The 14,329-nt window shown below is 39.8% G+C and overlaps 1 protein-coding gene across 1 annotated transcript in view; it reads right to left on the reverse strand.

Moving 5' to 3' along the window:
- Positions 1 to 1,911: 1,911 nt before the first annotated feature.
- The window catches only part of esrrgb (estrogen-related receptor gamma b), a 36,654-nt gene continuing 24,236 nt past the window's right edge, over positions 1,912 to 14,329 (reverse strand). The window contains exons 4-7 of the mRNA XM_075458773.1: positions 14,050 to 14,160; positions 13,539 to 13,700; positions 6,131 to 6,400; positions 1,912 to 2,608 (exon numbers count right to left, since the gene is read on the reverse strand). Of these exons, the coding sequence (XP_075314888.1) occupies positions 2,364 to 2,608; positions 6,131 to 6,400; positions 13,539 to 13,700; positions 14,050 to 14,160 (788 nt within the window). The 3' untranslated portion in view covers positions 1,912 to 2,363. The remainder of the gene's footprint in view (positions 2,609 to 6,130; positions 6,401 to 13,538; positions 13,701 to 14,049; positions 14,161 to 14,329) is intronic.

Raw genomic sequence — 14,329 nt, forward strand, 5'->3', positions numbered from 1 at the left:
TTATCATTATAATATTTGGATCTTACGACTGCATTTTTCATGAAATCTGCTCAGGTTATTAGGACAGTAAGAAATATGGCATGTTGTGAACTATCACATTATGGTTACTGCTTTCTTTGAATGATTTGGCAACTGGTTTACCACTGATAAATATTACACTCTAAAAGTCTACTATCATTTCTGGATTATATTCATTCATTAGTGTCAGTGTTTGTATACAGAGCTTTATTCGATGATTAGCACCTTCATTTATATTAACTAAAACAAACGAAGACGCAAAGCATCAGTGAGCTGCAATGATGTATTCGGTCATCACTGTTGCAGTTCAGAGCGAAATTTTTGTTGTTTTCAGATACAAATGCCATTATACTGACAAATATCCACAGTTGACTGTTGGTTTGAGAAAAGAGAGATAAAAACCATTACTGCCTATCGACACCTTAATCAATACTTTGTAGCTTTTCTATCTGAAAAGGTTAATAAAGGAGCTATGATGTTATATTAAAAGACTGTCGTGATATAGCATCGCATTCCTGTTATATAAACCTGGACATTTTCAGTATCCTATGGCTGAGCCTCAATATTTTACCCTGTAGTCCAAATTTTCTGAGAAAAAAAGAAAATCCAGAGCAATAAAAAGTGTTCAAAATCTAGATGTGTGAGGCTAATACACAGACTTTGGCAAAGATATATGACTGACCAAAAAACTAATTAATACACACAGATATTTGCATATAAAAATGTACATTGAGTATGCACGAGATAAGATTTTGGGAGATTTCAGGTTTCTGTTTGTATTCAGAGAGGTGTTGACCCTTTTGTCTTAACTGAGGTTTAGTTTCTATCGGCTACTGTCAATTTAATTTGAAATTATTCTGCTTCCAAACACTGAATGATCCACAGAAAGTGTAGGCCTGGATGTCCATGATCAGATTCTGAATAAAAGTTTTGTTGAAAGGAAAGATAACTTATTTTCATGAGGAAAGCACCACCTGTTTGGTTGGTGAATTAGCCAAGAAGCCATTGGGAAATGACCATTGGCTGAGACTGGCTTAAAAATATCAAGGTAAACCAGAGTAAGGCGGGTTATGCCTTTGCCACCATGCATAAACAAAACCTGCCATCCTGATATCAGCTGGTGACACTGGAAGCCCAGAAGGATTGGCCATGAGAGTCAGTATAGTCAACATATTGACAACTGTTTGAGAACTTTACCATAGACAGGTGGACACAAGAAAAATAAAAAATCTTGACAATACTATGCAACCGTTAATTTAAATTTAAATGTAAAAATGACCAGAGCATTGAATGGGCGACTATGTGACACAGACTGAAAAATACAATCATCACAAAAGTAATATTTATTGCAGGGCTATCAGGTTGCATTAAACAGAGTATTAGATAGCATTAATCTAAGAGATGTTGCTGGTATCGAGTCCCTTAACAAAAAGCTCTTTGACACACAGCTGTACAGTTAAGCTTAGAAATCCTCAGCACAAAATATAGCTTATCATTCTCATGTCTATGTTTCACAGCATGTTTACTTGCCAGTATGCGTGTATGATTAACACAGAGAGAAGACAGGTTCAGTCTCTACAAGCAAAAAACGCTGACTCAGACAGAGCGAGCTCGTACAATACCCATCATTGCCACATTATTCATAGATGCTTAGTGCAAACACTTTGTGAGCAGTGATCACCAGCCAACCACTGTCCTTCTGTAAGCACCAAGTTGACTAAACCACTGAGTCGATGAAGCTACCACGAGGTAAATACATTATGAGGAAATGGGTAATCCGGTGTTACTTTTTTTGGATGATGACTTTAAGAATATGTCCAACAACACCCCCCCCCCCCCCACGTCAAGTGCAATTTCACACAATTTACAGTACACATATATTATCTAGACCAGTTATAGACTATTGCTTTAACAACTGAGATTAGAAAATATGAGAGAAGGAAACAGAAACACATCATGTGGCTACGTAGCTGTACAGTTATTTTGGACATTTATATCATCACACTTTCATTTTTAAAAATAAAATAAAATAAGAAAGAAATTCACAGAAGCTTCAGGTGATATAGAGCAATGGGTCTCTGGTTATAACAAGACCCCAGTTACCTTATTTCTGTACACAACATCTCTATATACATATTCGTGATCCCACTTCAATCTGGTTGATAGTCACCCTTTTTAAAACTAGTCCAACTCCTTCTTTTACCTTTAGCACTGTTTAAAAGTGTTAAAATGACTCCAGAGTCCAAGCTTCAACCTTTGACTCAATTGGCACTCCACCTTTATCTCTGACGTCACTCGCCTCGGACTGGGTGATGCAACTGTCTGTCAAGCATCTGACCCAGGCATCAAGCCTTGGCCTCCAGCATCTCCAGAAATAGTTTGTGCATAGGGACTTTGCCCTGCATTTTGATGCTGTAGAAATGCTGAACGGCCTTGGTAGCCGTCTGACGGAGCAGAGGCAGGGTCATTAGCAGCTTGCCTCCCCGTCGGGGGTCCTCTGGGTGCTGGGAGCCCTCGAAATCCTGCAGGGCCTCGTGTAGGGAATCCTGGAGCCTTTGGACGGCCTCGATGTTCTCTATGTGCATGGAGTCTGGATCAAGAGGCGAAACGGAGAAGAAAGAAGGATGGAAAACACAGATGTTACGCCACAACAGAATAGTGTAAAATTTCCAACTGAGAGAACACCAAGAAACTGCCCCAGTTGATTACATTGAGACATTATTTTTTGTATAACATACCTAAATTTGCTGAAACGTTATTCTATTAAACGTGCATTGATTCAGAAGACAAACTGTATTAAGACAAAGTGTCTAAAACATGTATTTGCTTTTTTCCCACTAGAAGGAAAGACTCGAATGAAATTAGTGCGCGAAAGATTTCTTTTGGCTTGAGATGTCTCGTCTTTTTCACATCTTAGAGCTATTATGGCGCATCTTAAAGCTGCATTTTTATTCATTTGCATGACGGTAGAAATACTCGCAGCTGCAGCAACAACCTGATTTGCAACTTGCAGCTGCATTGTGAGGTTTTACATTCCACAGCTTGTATATGTGAGCAAGTAATTTTAAAGAGAGCTTTTCTCTTCTTAGTGGTTAATGACACTCCCTAAATAAATGCCTGTGCGTGGCTGAGACTCTAGGGAGAGATACAGGTATTGCTGGTCTGAATAAATGTACAGTGGGACAGGAAAAAGATTCATTTCTTTTAGGTATCATGGACCACATACATCCCCCCTCTCCGCTAATGAATTCAGATGGCTGCATTACTAGGATATCGTTCAGCTGAATGATGGTGGCAGATGGCCTTCATTTCCATAAGAAAGAGCAGTTGGCCCCCTTATGTATAGGCTCTAAAATAAAACCAGTTGAGACTTATTAAAAACTGCTCTCCATGTATAAGTCTACACGCTAGAGAAAAACAGGCTTGTCCTCAAAAGGACGAGCTCATGCAGAGTTTTAATGGATGAGCAGTGGTTTGCTTTCAGCCTGTCTTACTGCCCAGATTTACAACGTCAAGTCTAATCTGGGTATACATCGTATACACAGCTCATCAGCTCATGGATGAAATTGCGTGCATTTTTACTTTATACGGTATTATAATTCAATCAAGTCTTCATCTTAAAAGCAAAAGCAAACATGGCGACTGACTGAAGAGTGAGTGAATTAGATCAGCTCAGCTATGTGTCATGAAAGTTGTGGAGTGAAGTTAAGACCGTGTATGAACATGTAAATGAGGCAGAAAAAAGGAAAGTACAAGGCTAATTATGTTCCTAACTGACTGATTAAGTCTCTTTTACCAGTCGCCTTCTGTGTAAATTGCATTTCTATCTTGGGAAATTAACTAGGCTATGTGGACCGCACATGTGTTCCAGCACTCTTCGTTTGAAACCTTCATGTTAATACTGATCTGATCCTCGTTTGGCTGCGCCATCGTGTGTGTGTGTGTGTGCAAGAAAGAGAAGAGAGGGAGGGGAAAAGAAAATGTTTTCAAGTGTGTGTCAGAGTGTGTAAAAGCACAGAGAGAGCATGTGTGTAGTCATGTGTGCGTGTTTAAGGGGGTTAGGTGCGGAATGCAAAACTAACTTTGAAGAAACAATTTCCATGTAATCCGTCAGCAGCCTGGCATCAATCCCGTCGATACTCTGCTAATTACAAAATCAATGGCCATGAATTTCCACAGCTGTCACATCCACAGGACCACTGGAGCCGAAGCTCTGTGAGACTTGGTTCAAACGAGCCGAAGTTGCCCTCTTGCCCTCCCTGAGCCACCCTCACAACCCCGTGCCTTCCTCTCTCACACTTCTCTTTTACCTTTCCATCCCTGCCTTTCCATCACCTCCCCTCCTCTCTCATTTACTCCCTCCACCTCTCCCACAGAGTGTTTGTCATCAGAAGACTAAAGCTCTGGGCTCAGCATTTTTCATTTTTCAGTCAGGCAGGAGAAAAGACTCCTAACAGGCATTGATTAGTGGGGGACAGGCCCAGCCTCATGAAAAGCAAACTGTCAATACGGGCGTAGCATCTTCACATTGGAACAAACGAGGCCCGTCGCTCCCCAACGCTCATTCCACTCCACTTAACACATTTTATTGACAGCCCCTGTTTTTCTAATGAAATGCTAAATATATCTCCCTCGGCTGAGGCGCGCTGGCAGCCACTGTTATGGAGATGGAGAGAATGGGAGCGCAATTTGACAGTCTCACACGCATGCTCGTGTATTCGCACGCATATCAAAGCACAGCTGTGCACACACTCACACGCCTGTGTTGAATTAAAAGAGAAAAAAAAAAAAAACATACTCCTGACCTTTACATCCACTCTTGTAAGTAAATTGTCATTGTGGAAGATATTCAAGATATTCATCAACACTTGCTTAATTAAATGCCAACAATCTTGATTTATTTGAGATTGGAGAGTTTTACGTTCCTGTCGGGCTAATGTTACCATAGAGGAAAATAAAATATATTTAGCCAAATGGATCCATTTGTACAATCAGTAGGCTTAAATCTGATGAAAACAAGCAAAACAGCTCTGTTTAATATTTTTCTGTACGAATATTACATGATTCACTGTTTATATTCTTCTCTGACTGATGTTGTCCAGGAGACAGAGGTGGTGTGTCACTGAATACTAAAGTTCTCGACGATACCTCAAAAGAAATCAGCCTTTAAAAGGTCAAATATTTGTGAATCCAAAGTAATTTGAAAACACACTCTTTGGTTTACAGCAGTGGCCCCGAGGCGACAAACGACACAAAAACAGAGCCGTAAATACAACAAGAAAAAGAAACTACATGGCAGAAAACAAATGTAGAAAATCAATTTCTCAAAACACATTTAAGAGCACAACAAAGAAACCTTTAAAACAGAGAAAAAATAAATAAATCACAACATCATTCCCCAAAACTCATAAACAAATCGGGAAACAAAACACTTTTGTGAAATGTTAAGTTCGAGTTCTTTTGTTTTGTGTGCCTTTCAAAAAGTCCCCTTTTTTTCAATCTAATTTGTTTTCTGAATTGTCATTGTGTTTAAATTCTATTTATTTATTAGGATATGATGTGTATTTGAAGCTTTGTTATTTTTGTTGGGTATCTGGTTTTGTTATGTTTTTTGAAATGTGTTTGATTAATTTTTTTTCAACTTCATTGGATTTTTATTTTTTTTTGTCTGTGCATGTGTGTTTGCTTTTGGATTAGTCTCATGATGTGTGTCGCATCTCAAGGCCGCAAGCATAAACTGTGAAATATTTTGTCGAGTTCTCACTTTGACTTTCAGTCTTTTTTAATTTGCTGACGCTCCATCTTTATGAATAAAATGCTGATGTGGGTCGGTGGTAGAGTGGCCATGTTCTTTTTTGGAAGATTGGTGGTAAAATCCTCAGCCCCAACTTTGTCCTAAGCCCCTAAACTACCACACTGCCCCATACTTACGTTCATCGCGTGGGATTGTAGATTGTATACTATACAGAGAGTGCATATAAATGAAGGAGCACTGTTAGAGTAAGTTATTCCCAAAATTTAGCTTGTAAGATTTAGTGTATTTGCATATCCTGGACACCTAATGCACAACACAGCATTCAAGTTTAGTGTGTAATATCGGGAATGACCCTACCAGAGTTGGCGAGCGCGATGGCTTTGAGCGTGACAAACTCCTCCTTCTCAATGCGCAGCTTCTTGTAGCGTCGAACCAGCGGCAGGATGGCAACATGTAGGTCCAGAAGGCCTGAGATCCTTGCCTGCTCCTCGTCCACCACATAGTCCTCTGCATACATGATCTCATCCTCGCAAGGCAGTGAGCGAAACACGATGCTCAGCACCAGGATCTCCATCCAGGCGCTCTGCAGTAAACTCATCTGGTCTGCAAGCGAGAGTGTGGAAAAACCTGCGGAAGTGAGAGAGTTTGTTACATTGTGGGATTCTCTTTCTAGTTTGCTGGGCACTCACAGAGTCAAGTCCTGTGACACTGAAACTGATCAGCTTATTAACTTTGAAACCGGCCAACTTGAGCCCTCCATATGTTTTATGGACTATGTACAATTGCTGTACAATTCCCAGAGAAGCCCGACTTGAAACAGAGGCCGGCCGCTGTATGTGGTGGCTTAAGGGAGGAATATAAATCTGTCTAGTGTAGAGGCCTTTGAAACATGAGCCAGGGCTGTTTCTACCATCAACAGTCAGTCCTTCTGTAACACATGAGACCCCGGTCAGTGTGAACAAACTTAACCCCTGTTACCTCTTAGAAAGAACAGAAGAAAGCAATTTTTTTTGTGACTAAATTATCGGTATGATATTAAATCAGCCTTTTATAGAAAAACAGGCTAAAGTAACTATTTATATTATGTCATTAGGTCAGTGTCATTGTACATATACCTAACAACAAGAGAATATCAGTATGTGGTATGTTTTGCAACAGGAAGCAGGATATAATGCAAAAACTACACTGCGGATATGACTGAGTTGCATTGACAGCCCACTGAGGATAGCAGACAAGAACCTAAAGAATGCTGATGATATTTGATAAAAAAATTCCCAAAAAGTGAGATATCAGAAAACTGGTAAGAAAAGGAAAGTGCATAGCAAATAAGTTGTGTTTACATCTGTTTATACCAATGTGTGTCTCGAACCTTGGATTAAAACTGCTTAAAAGATACAGTTATGTAAGCCATAAACATAAAGACTGAATTACTTCATGATATTAGGATGGTAAACACTTTAAGTCTAGAAAAGTTCAAGTTAAACAACACAAAAGATTACAAACATATTCCTTCTTCTTTGGTGCTTCCCCTTTTGAACTCAGAGTGGCAATTCATCCAGATTTCGAGGTCGACCCGTCAACTCTCCTCTAACATTCACACTCACCACATCAAACAGAAGGACACCTGAAAAGACTCCAACCACCACAATACTTTTCACTACTCCATGGTGAATAGGAAGGTGATTGTGAGGTATTGACCGGGGCCTTGAACCCACCACGCTGTTTACTTAAATCTGAACTTGTATGGATCGGAATCGGGCAGCTTGACTTAAAAGGGGCCCTCCCGATGTTTCTTATCAAGCAAATAGAGAAACGATGGAAAGAGAGAGAATGAGCCGGAGAGAAAAGAGTGCTGGGGGTGTCATTGATTAGTAGATTGTAATCAGTCCACCAAATGCGAAAGGGGGATCGATCCAAGCCTCAGATCTGACAAACAGACAGCTGATGGAGGACATCCGGTACATGTTTAGTGGGGGGAAGGGAGGACTACAGGATCACTGAATGTAGATATCTAGGCTGTATCAGCAATGCATGAATTTAGATTCCCAAAAGACCCTTTTCAAGAAAATTGATGACATTAATCCTGCGAGGTGTATTTAGAGCACAGAGGAAGGACGTAATGACTGCACTGGTTAACAAGCTGCATGAAAATCAGCTCATATATTTGTAAGAAGTAATGACTCAGACTAAAAATAAGGCTTTTTAATTTCTAATGTATCAACCTCTCGTTATGGAACAACACAAAATTCAGAATAAGTTTGGAATCGCCAACATTTGTTCTATGTGGAAGAACTAACCCCCTCCTCAACCTTTACTTCCTTTCCTCAATCAGACCTCCCTTTCCCCCCAGCTGCTGCTTTTTTTTCCCTTTCCACTCAATTTACAGAAGCAATGAAGTGACTTCCTGACTCGCCGAGGTCACACTGGAGATTCAGGTACGTCTCTCTGTGGTGGCTGAGTTAAGTGTCGTTGTGGAAGGTGATTCCCCCCCTGATGAAATATCAATATTTCACCCACTGATTTACTGCCGTTTGACCAAACATGACACAATATTGAGCAAACAGGGGAATGTCAATGTCCCTCGTGTCTGCAGTCTCACTGCGTGATGACTAAAACCATGAACAGAGACAAAGGATACCTTAACAATGTCAGAGAGGGAACGTAACGGCTTCTTCCTTATATATTTTAGGGGCTATTTAGCTCATCAAATTAAATCCTTAAAAATATGCTATACACCAATAATTGAAAAAACTGTAGACACTGCAAGGGGGCAGCATACTGTGGATGCAATGCACTTATTAATGAAAAATTGGTTCACATTTTGTGCATTGACTGGTCCTTTGACCATTCCTAAAAAATGTGTTGCCAAGGGTTATAAAAGGAATACAAAATGAAATCTTTGTCACATGTGTGGACACATTGAGCCACAGAGGTACAGACCCATTGATCTACTTTATGCTGGCCAAAGCAGACGAAATGCATACAAGTCAGGTGAGTGAATGTATGAATCTATACCACTGGAAAAGTGGCAAATCAACTCTGGCTACATCAGCAATGTTGGACGACCACCAAAAATTAGGATTAGGAAATATCCTCCACGTTAACCCTTCATGTTAAAAAACGATGTAAAAGCTTATCTTGTACGTTACAATATGATGATAATGGGTCCCGTTTTGTGAAATCTGGACTATGACTAAGCTTGTGTTGTGTGAACAGAAATGTTGTTTAGATATGAAATACATTTATTTGGAAAATGATGTTGATGGGACTGGTGAGCTTTTACAGATACAACATTACCCATCACACTAAAGCAGCAGAATCACAGTCCAAAATAAAGGGAACCAAAAGCACAACATAGATCTCTTCAACTCTCTAATCACAGCAATGCTGACTATGTTTGTATCTCCCTCTCCTTATGGGATTCTTTTCAGTCAAAGAAGAAGTTTTATTGTGTGAGGAATTGTATTTCTAGATTTCACAACTGGATTTTATTGGACTTTATGTAACTGCCTCTCCATAATACTTAATCAAAGAAGCCAAATAAAAAGGAATCCTACTTTTTAAAAGTTAAACCATACTGTATGAATTCCTGCAGTCTAAATGATAATGAAAAATAAAACCGTACAAAACGATATGTGGTGCACAATCCGAGCGGGCCTTCAGAGGAAGTCCTGGGGAACTTTTCTGTTTCCGAGGTAGTGCTAGGCTGCTATGCTAATGACATATTAGTCCATTGATTAGAAGATGTTTTTTCTTTCTTTTCTCAGTCAAAACTAATATGTTACATAACAAAAACTAATTATGGAAAATAAAAATGATTAATACAAATTTCTTCATATACAAATATATGTGTTCTCAGAAAGAGCAAGCATGTAGAAATATATAGGCCTTAAGCCTATATAAGCCTCAGCTTAAGGTATCAGCTAGAATTTATTTTTATCTGATGAGTTGTGTTGAACTAGACATGACAGGGAAAAATTTGTACATGGTCATACTGAAAATTATTACTTTTTTTTCACATTCAGCTTTCATCATGATCTTTCTCTAGCAACAACAAATTTATTTTGTTGCCTAAACTGCAGCATGAAGATAACAACGACACCGAGTCACTTCAGTCTCTGCATTGCAAATTAGACTCAACATACTGGGACTGTAAATCTACATGAAACACACCGTCATGTTACAAGGCATATAACCACTGTAGCGTGCCATTAACAATATGTCATTGCTGACTATTACTATAAAGTACAATAGAAATTCTCAACACGCTAAAGGCGATTGTTTGTAAAAAAGAAAAGTGGTTTGGCGACGCCACAGTACAGTACAAGTACAGATCAAAGAACATATTGAATCCCTTTTCAGCACAGTGAAGAGACTGAGTGGTTGGCAGTGAAGCTTGAAGCTGTCATTGAGAGCTGGGTCTAAAACAGACAGCAGTTCACTCTCTATTCATTTAGTATCATTACAGCCCTCCTAAGAGCCCTAATGCGCCTAATAAAAAGACAGAGGTAATAATGAGACTAGAGGGCCCTATATGAACAGGAGGAGTGGGAGGGAGAGAGCCAGGGGAACTGGAGAACCAGGAGCCTGAGAGAGGGAAGGATATGATAGTGGAGTGCGTGTGTGTGCGCTTGTGTAGGCAGGAGAGGCAGAAAAAACGAGAAAAACAATCAAAGAGGAGGAAAGCAACGCTCTGAACTGAGTGAGCATTAAATACCAGAAGCCGCTCAGTGCTGTTGACTTCTTACGATCTACACATGTTGCGTACACGTTGGAAACGATATGTGTGCGTGTGTGGCACAAATTAGCTGCTGCTCCTGACCCCAGACACCCGAGCTACAAATTCTCTCTCATGACAGTGTGTTTAAGTGTAACGGCCAATAAGCTGCTACTGAGCGACAAGCCACAGCTGTCCTCTCAAACATCAAAACACTTTAGAATAAGTTATCTTGAGCCCAGTTGTTCGTTACGAATATTTAATCCTTCAATATCACAATATGTAACAGAAAACCCATTCAGCTTTACGTGTTTCTTCCCAGCTCACCACATCTGGATGTTAAAAGACTTCTACATTAATGGAGCAATCCGCACTAATGACTCTTATTACCTCATTGTTAAGGCCATTTGGGCAGTGAGCTATGAGTGTAATGGTGGGTGTGGAGTCTTAAACTGTAGGGACCCCTTTTTGTCTTAATCGTTACTCGGTGACACGCTGACCCGGTGGCCCCGGGTAAAGTGTCCCAAGAGTGCCACATGCTCCTTAAATACCTATGTCAGGTCTGAATTTAGATTTTCACTGCATACGCGATCAATAATTTACATAGAAAATGTAGGAGAAAACAAGGCACAAGAAAAAACTTTAAAATTCCTTTCTCTACCAGTGTTGCTTTGATTAAACTCAAAAATGTATCCCACTCGTTTTAAAATAGACCTTTTCCAAACCTAGTCGTCAAGATGGATCACATAAAGGTGCTGAACGAAAAAGAGGAAAAAGAAAAAAAGAAGCATTTTGGTCAGAATTTCTCGTTTAGTAAATGCTTGTTTTTCTGTTTAAAGTCCAGATTGTTAAGACGGCACCCTGGCCTCAAAACCAAGCACTCCGCTGTCTGATTGCTAATCAGGCTTCACAGTTCCTCTCAATCTTTCCTCTGATGTTCAAAGAGCTGCTTTGGACTCCACAACAGATTTCATTGATCATAGCAGGGTTACCAAACAGGCATGCCATTTACTTATAACTTCTATCACCATTTTCTACAAACCATTGGCTACTTGATGTCACATTTTGGCGTGGGAATAAAACTTTTCTGTCATTTCTGCGTTGTGTATGCTGTGTTTTCTGAATAAGCTCTGATATAATAAGCATTTAGGACCCAAAAAAAGAATGCTAGCACCTGGTACTTTTTCGTATCTTCTTCTAAGTTTTGTTTTCGGTTAGCGAACTCTACATCTTCCTCTGCATTTATTAGAGCCATGTAAAAAGTACCCTATGACACCATCCTCTGAAGACAGCATGCAGCTTAGCTTATGTGCTTCGAACCAGTTCTTTTCCTTTTTTAAACTATTTCAAAGGTTCACGTCAAAGTGCCTTGATAGTTTCATGGAAACATGGTTGTTGAGGCTGAGAGCCACCGGCTTCTCCTCCATCAGTCACAGAGAGAAGGCAGAGGAATGCTAACAATGCCACAGACTATTGCTGACTATGACAAAAAGCTTACATTATTTTAATTTCAGTTTTTAAAACAACACACTTTTTAAAATATTCAATCTAACCTTAATTTAACCATGCAAGTCATTAAGAATTCATTTTTACTAACAATGATGGCCTATATGTGAAGCTGATTTGAGTCATAATGTTAGAGCAACCTATTCCCATGTTGGGTTAAGTTCCTGTTGGTGTGAGGGAAGGACTATCCTTGGTGTGACCAGTATTAAGCTCGTTCCTAGCGCGAACATTTTAGTGAGTCCAGATCATTTCAGTCCCGCATATCAGATAATACGTCAGTTTGACAAAGGCAGACACTGTGATTAGTTGCCTGTAAAAAAGATGATGATTTTGTGCTTGGTTCAGGGGCGCCACGTTGTCACGTTCGAAGCAGCGGTGAACGCAGTTGCCTCTGCTCAGCAAAAGATTCATGGTCTTGCTTTAAGTGTCAAACATAAATCATAAGACAAATAAATGATTTGGGGAAACCCTGGGCAGATAAGCAGCTGATTAGCGTTTGCTAAAATCAAGACGGATAAAAACAAACAAAACAAATGCTCTTGATGTGTTTAGGTGCGTAGTAATAGATAAATCTATTTGGATTATCAGGGTGCCTAGACTCCATATAATCATTTTGTCATGAACCGGTATACAAACTTGTTTTTGTTTGTAGTGTCGATTGGACACCCCAAATTACCAAGGCCACTTAGCTCAACAAACTGAGATAAACCTTTTGAAAATTCATTAAAAAAAACAATTAAAATATAACTTTATTTAACCTAGTAATAACTGACTAGCAAGTAACTAGCAACATGTGCAACTTTGTACATACTTTGTAAGACTGGCTCAATAACTTGCTTATGTTTTCAGTCTAACCTGCAGCTGCCACTAATAAAGAGGGGGAAAAAGAAGACCTCATATTTGCATAAAAAGTCTTATTTAAGAATTCACCAACAAGGAGAGGGGGAATCCGTCAGTGTTTCTCCAAATAAATCAATTTTACCATAGGCTCTGCATAGTCTCCTTAAGTAAGTAAGAGGATTGCTTTCTTTAAGTCTGGAATTGAAATGGAATACATTGACATAGGGGCGGATCCCAGCCCCCAGACGCTCCCATCCCACCCAGTCAAATCAAAGGTTTCAGCTGCTCTTTATTGATTAGATTTCAGAATATGGGACTCGCTTCTCCCTTAGGTGCAGATGAGTAGCAGATGTTAATTATCCTGTGTGTGTACATGTGTGTGGGTGGGAGGGTGGAGGGGTTATGTACAACAGTCTGTGAACTACTTCACTAATCTCACTGTAATGTTTGAGCAAGTCAAACAGCAAACATGAAGTTCTTTCCTTGTGAATTTTTTTAAAATGAGCAACTTATGGTACTCTGTTTCTTATCTCAGACAATTTTCGAGAAATTGAGCAAATGGCATTTGTATGGTTTGGTGCTGATCTATTGATTTTGACTTCACCGCAAATCAATATTGAAAAAGCACATGGTATGATGTAAATTTTGAAACAAAATCTGTGTTCACACAGCCAGATCCAACACAACAGCATCATTCATCACCTGGGATATGCTTGGCCCAGCCAATGATGACCACCAGCTCGCGGTCGGCCAGGTCGCACAGAGTGGTCAAGGCCTTGATGTCTCCGTCAGGCATGGTAGGGTCAGGCATGGCATAGATCTTCTCTGGCTCAACCACCAGGAGATGGGAAACGATCTTTGTCACTGAGAGAGTAAAGCGAGGATGCAGGGATGAAGAGAGGGGGAAGAGTTTATTTGAAATAGTGTAGTAAGTCAGACGGGAGACTGCGTGAATGATGACTTTTATCAGTGATCAGCACGTGTCTATGAGTAAGATGCTGTAAAGCATCTATATGTTTCTATTTAAAGTGTTGCGATTTACAGCTTTAGATCCCAACAAACGTGTGTAGTATTTATGTGTGCACAACGAAACCTTTCTGTGATGCAGATATTTCACCCAGATTTTAGCAAAAGATAAATACATGAGTAGACAAAAGAAAACAAAAAAACAACAACAAAACAAACAAACAATAAAGAACAGTTGGATACGTACATGGCTTTTTAGCTGGAGGGGGGATCGTGAGGCCGAGGTAGGTGCCGTTTTCTGTGTCCAACCTCCGCTTATACTTTTGTCGCCCTCCTCTCACCCGGTCCAGACGCACACCTGAAAAAAATGATTGGTATAATGGCAGCAAAACCAAATACAGTCTAAAATGTTATTATCTAGAAGAAGATAATGAAGAGGAATCCGATTGGCTGTAATAGTTTAAAAATGTTGGTTCTTTTTCCTGCTTCACTTTTCTCTCAAGCAGCTAAATTTCATAATAACCTTA

This window comes from Odontesthes bonariensis, chromosome 24 (assembly GCF_027942865.1).
Source record: "Odontesthes bonariensis isolate fOdoBon6 chromosome 24, fOdoBon6.hap1, whole genome shotgun sequence".
Taxonomy (NCBI): domain Eukaryota; kingdom Metazoa; phylum Chordata; class Actinopteri; order Atheriniformes; family Atherinopsidae; genus Odontesthes; species Odontesthes bonariensis.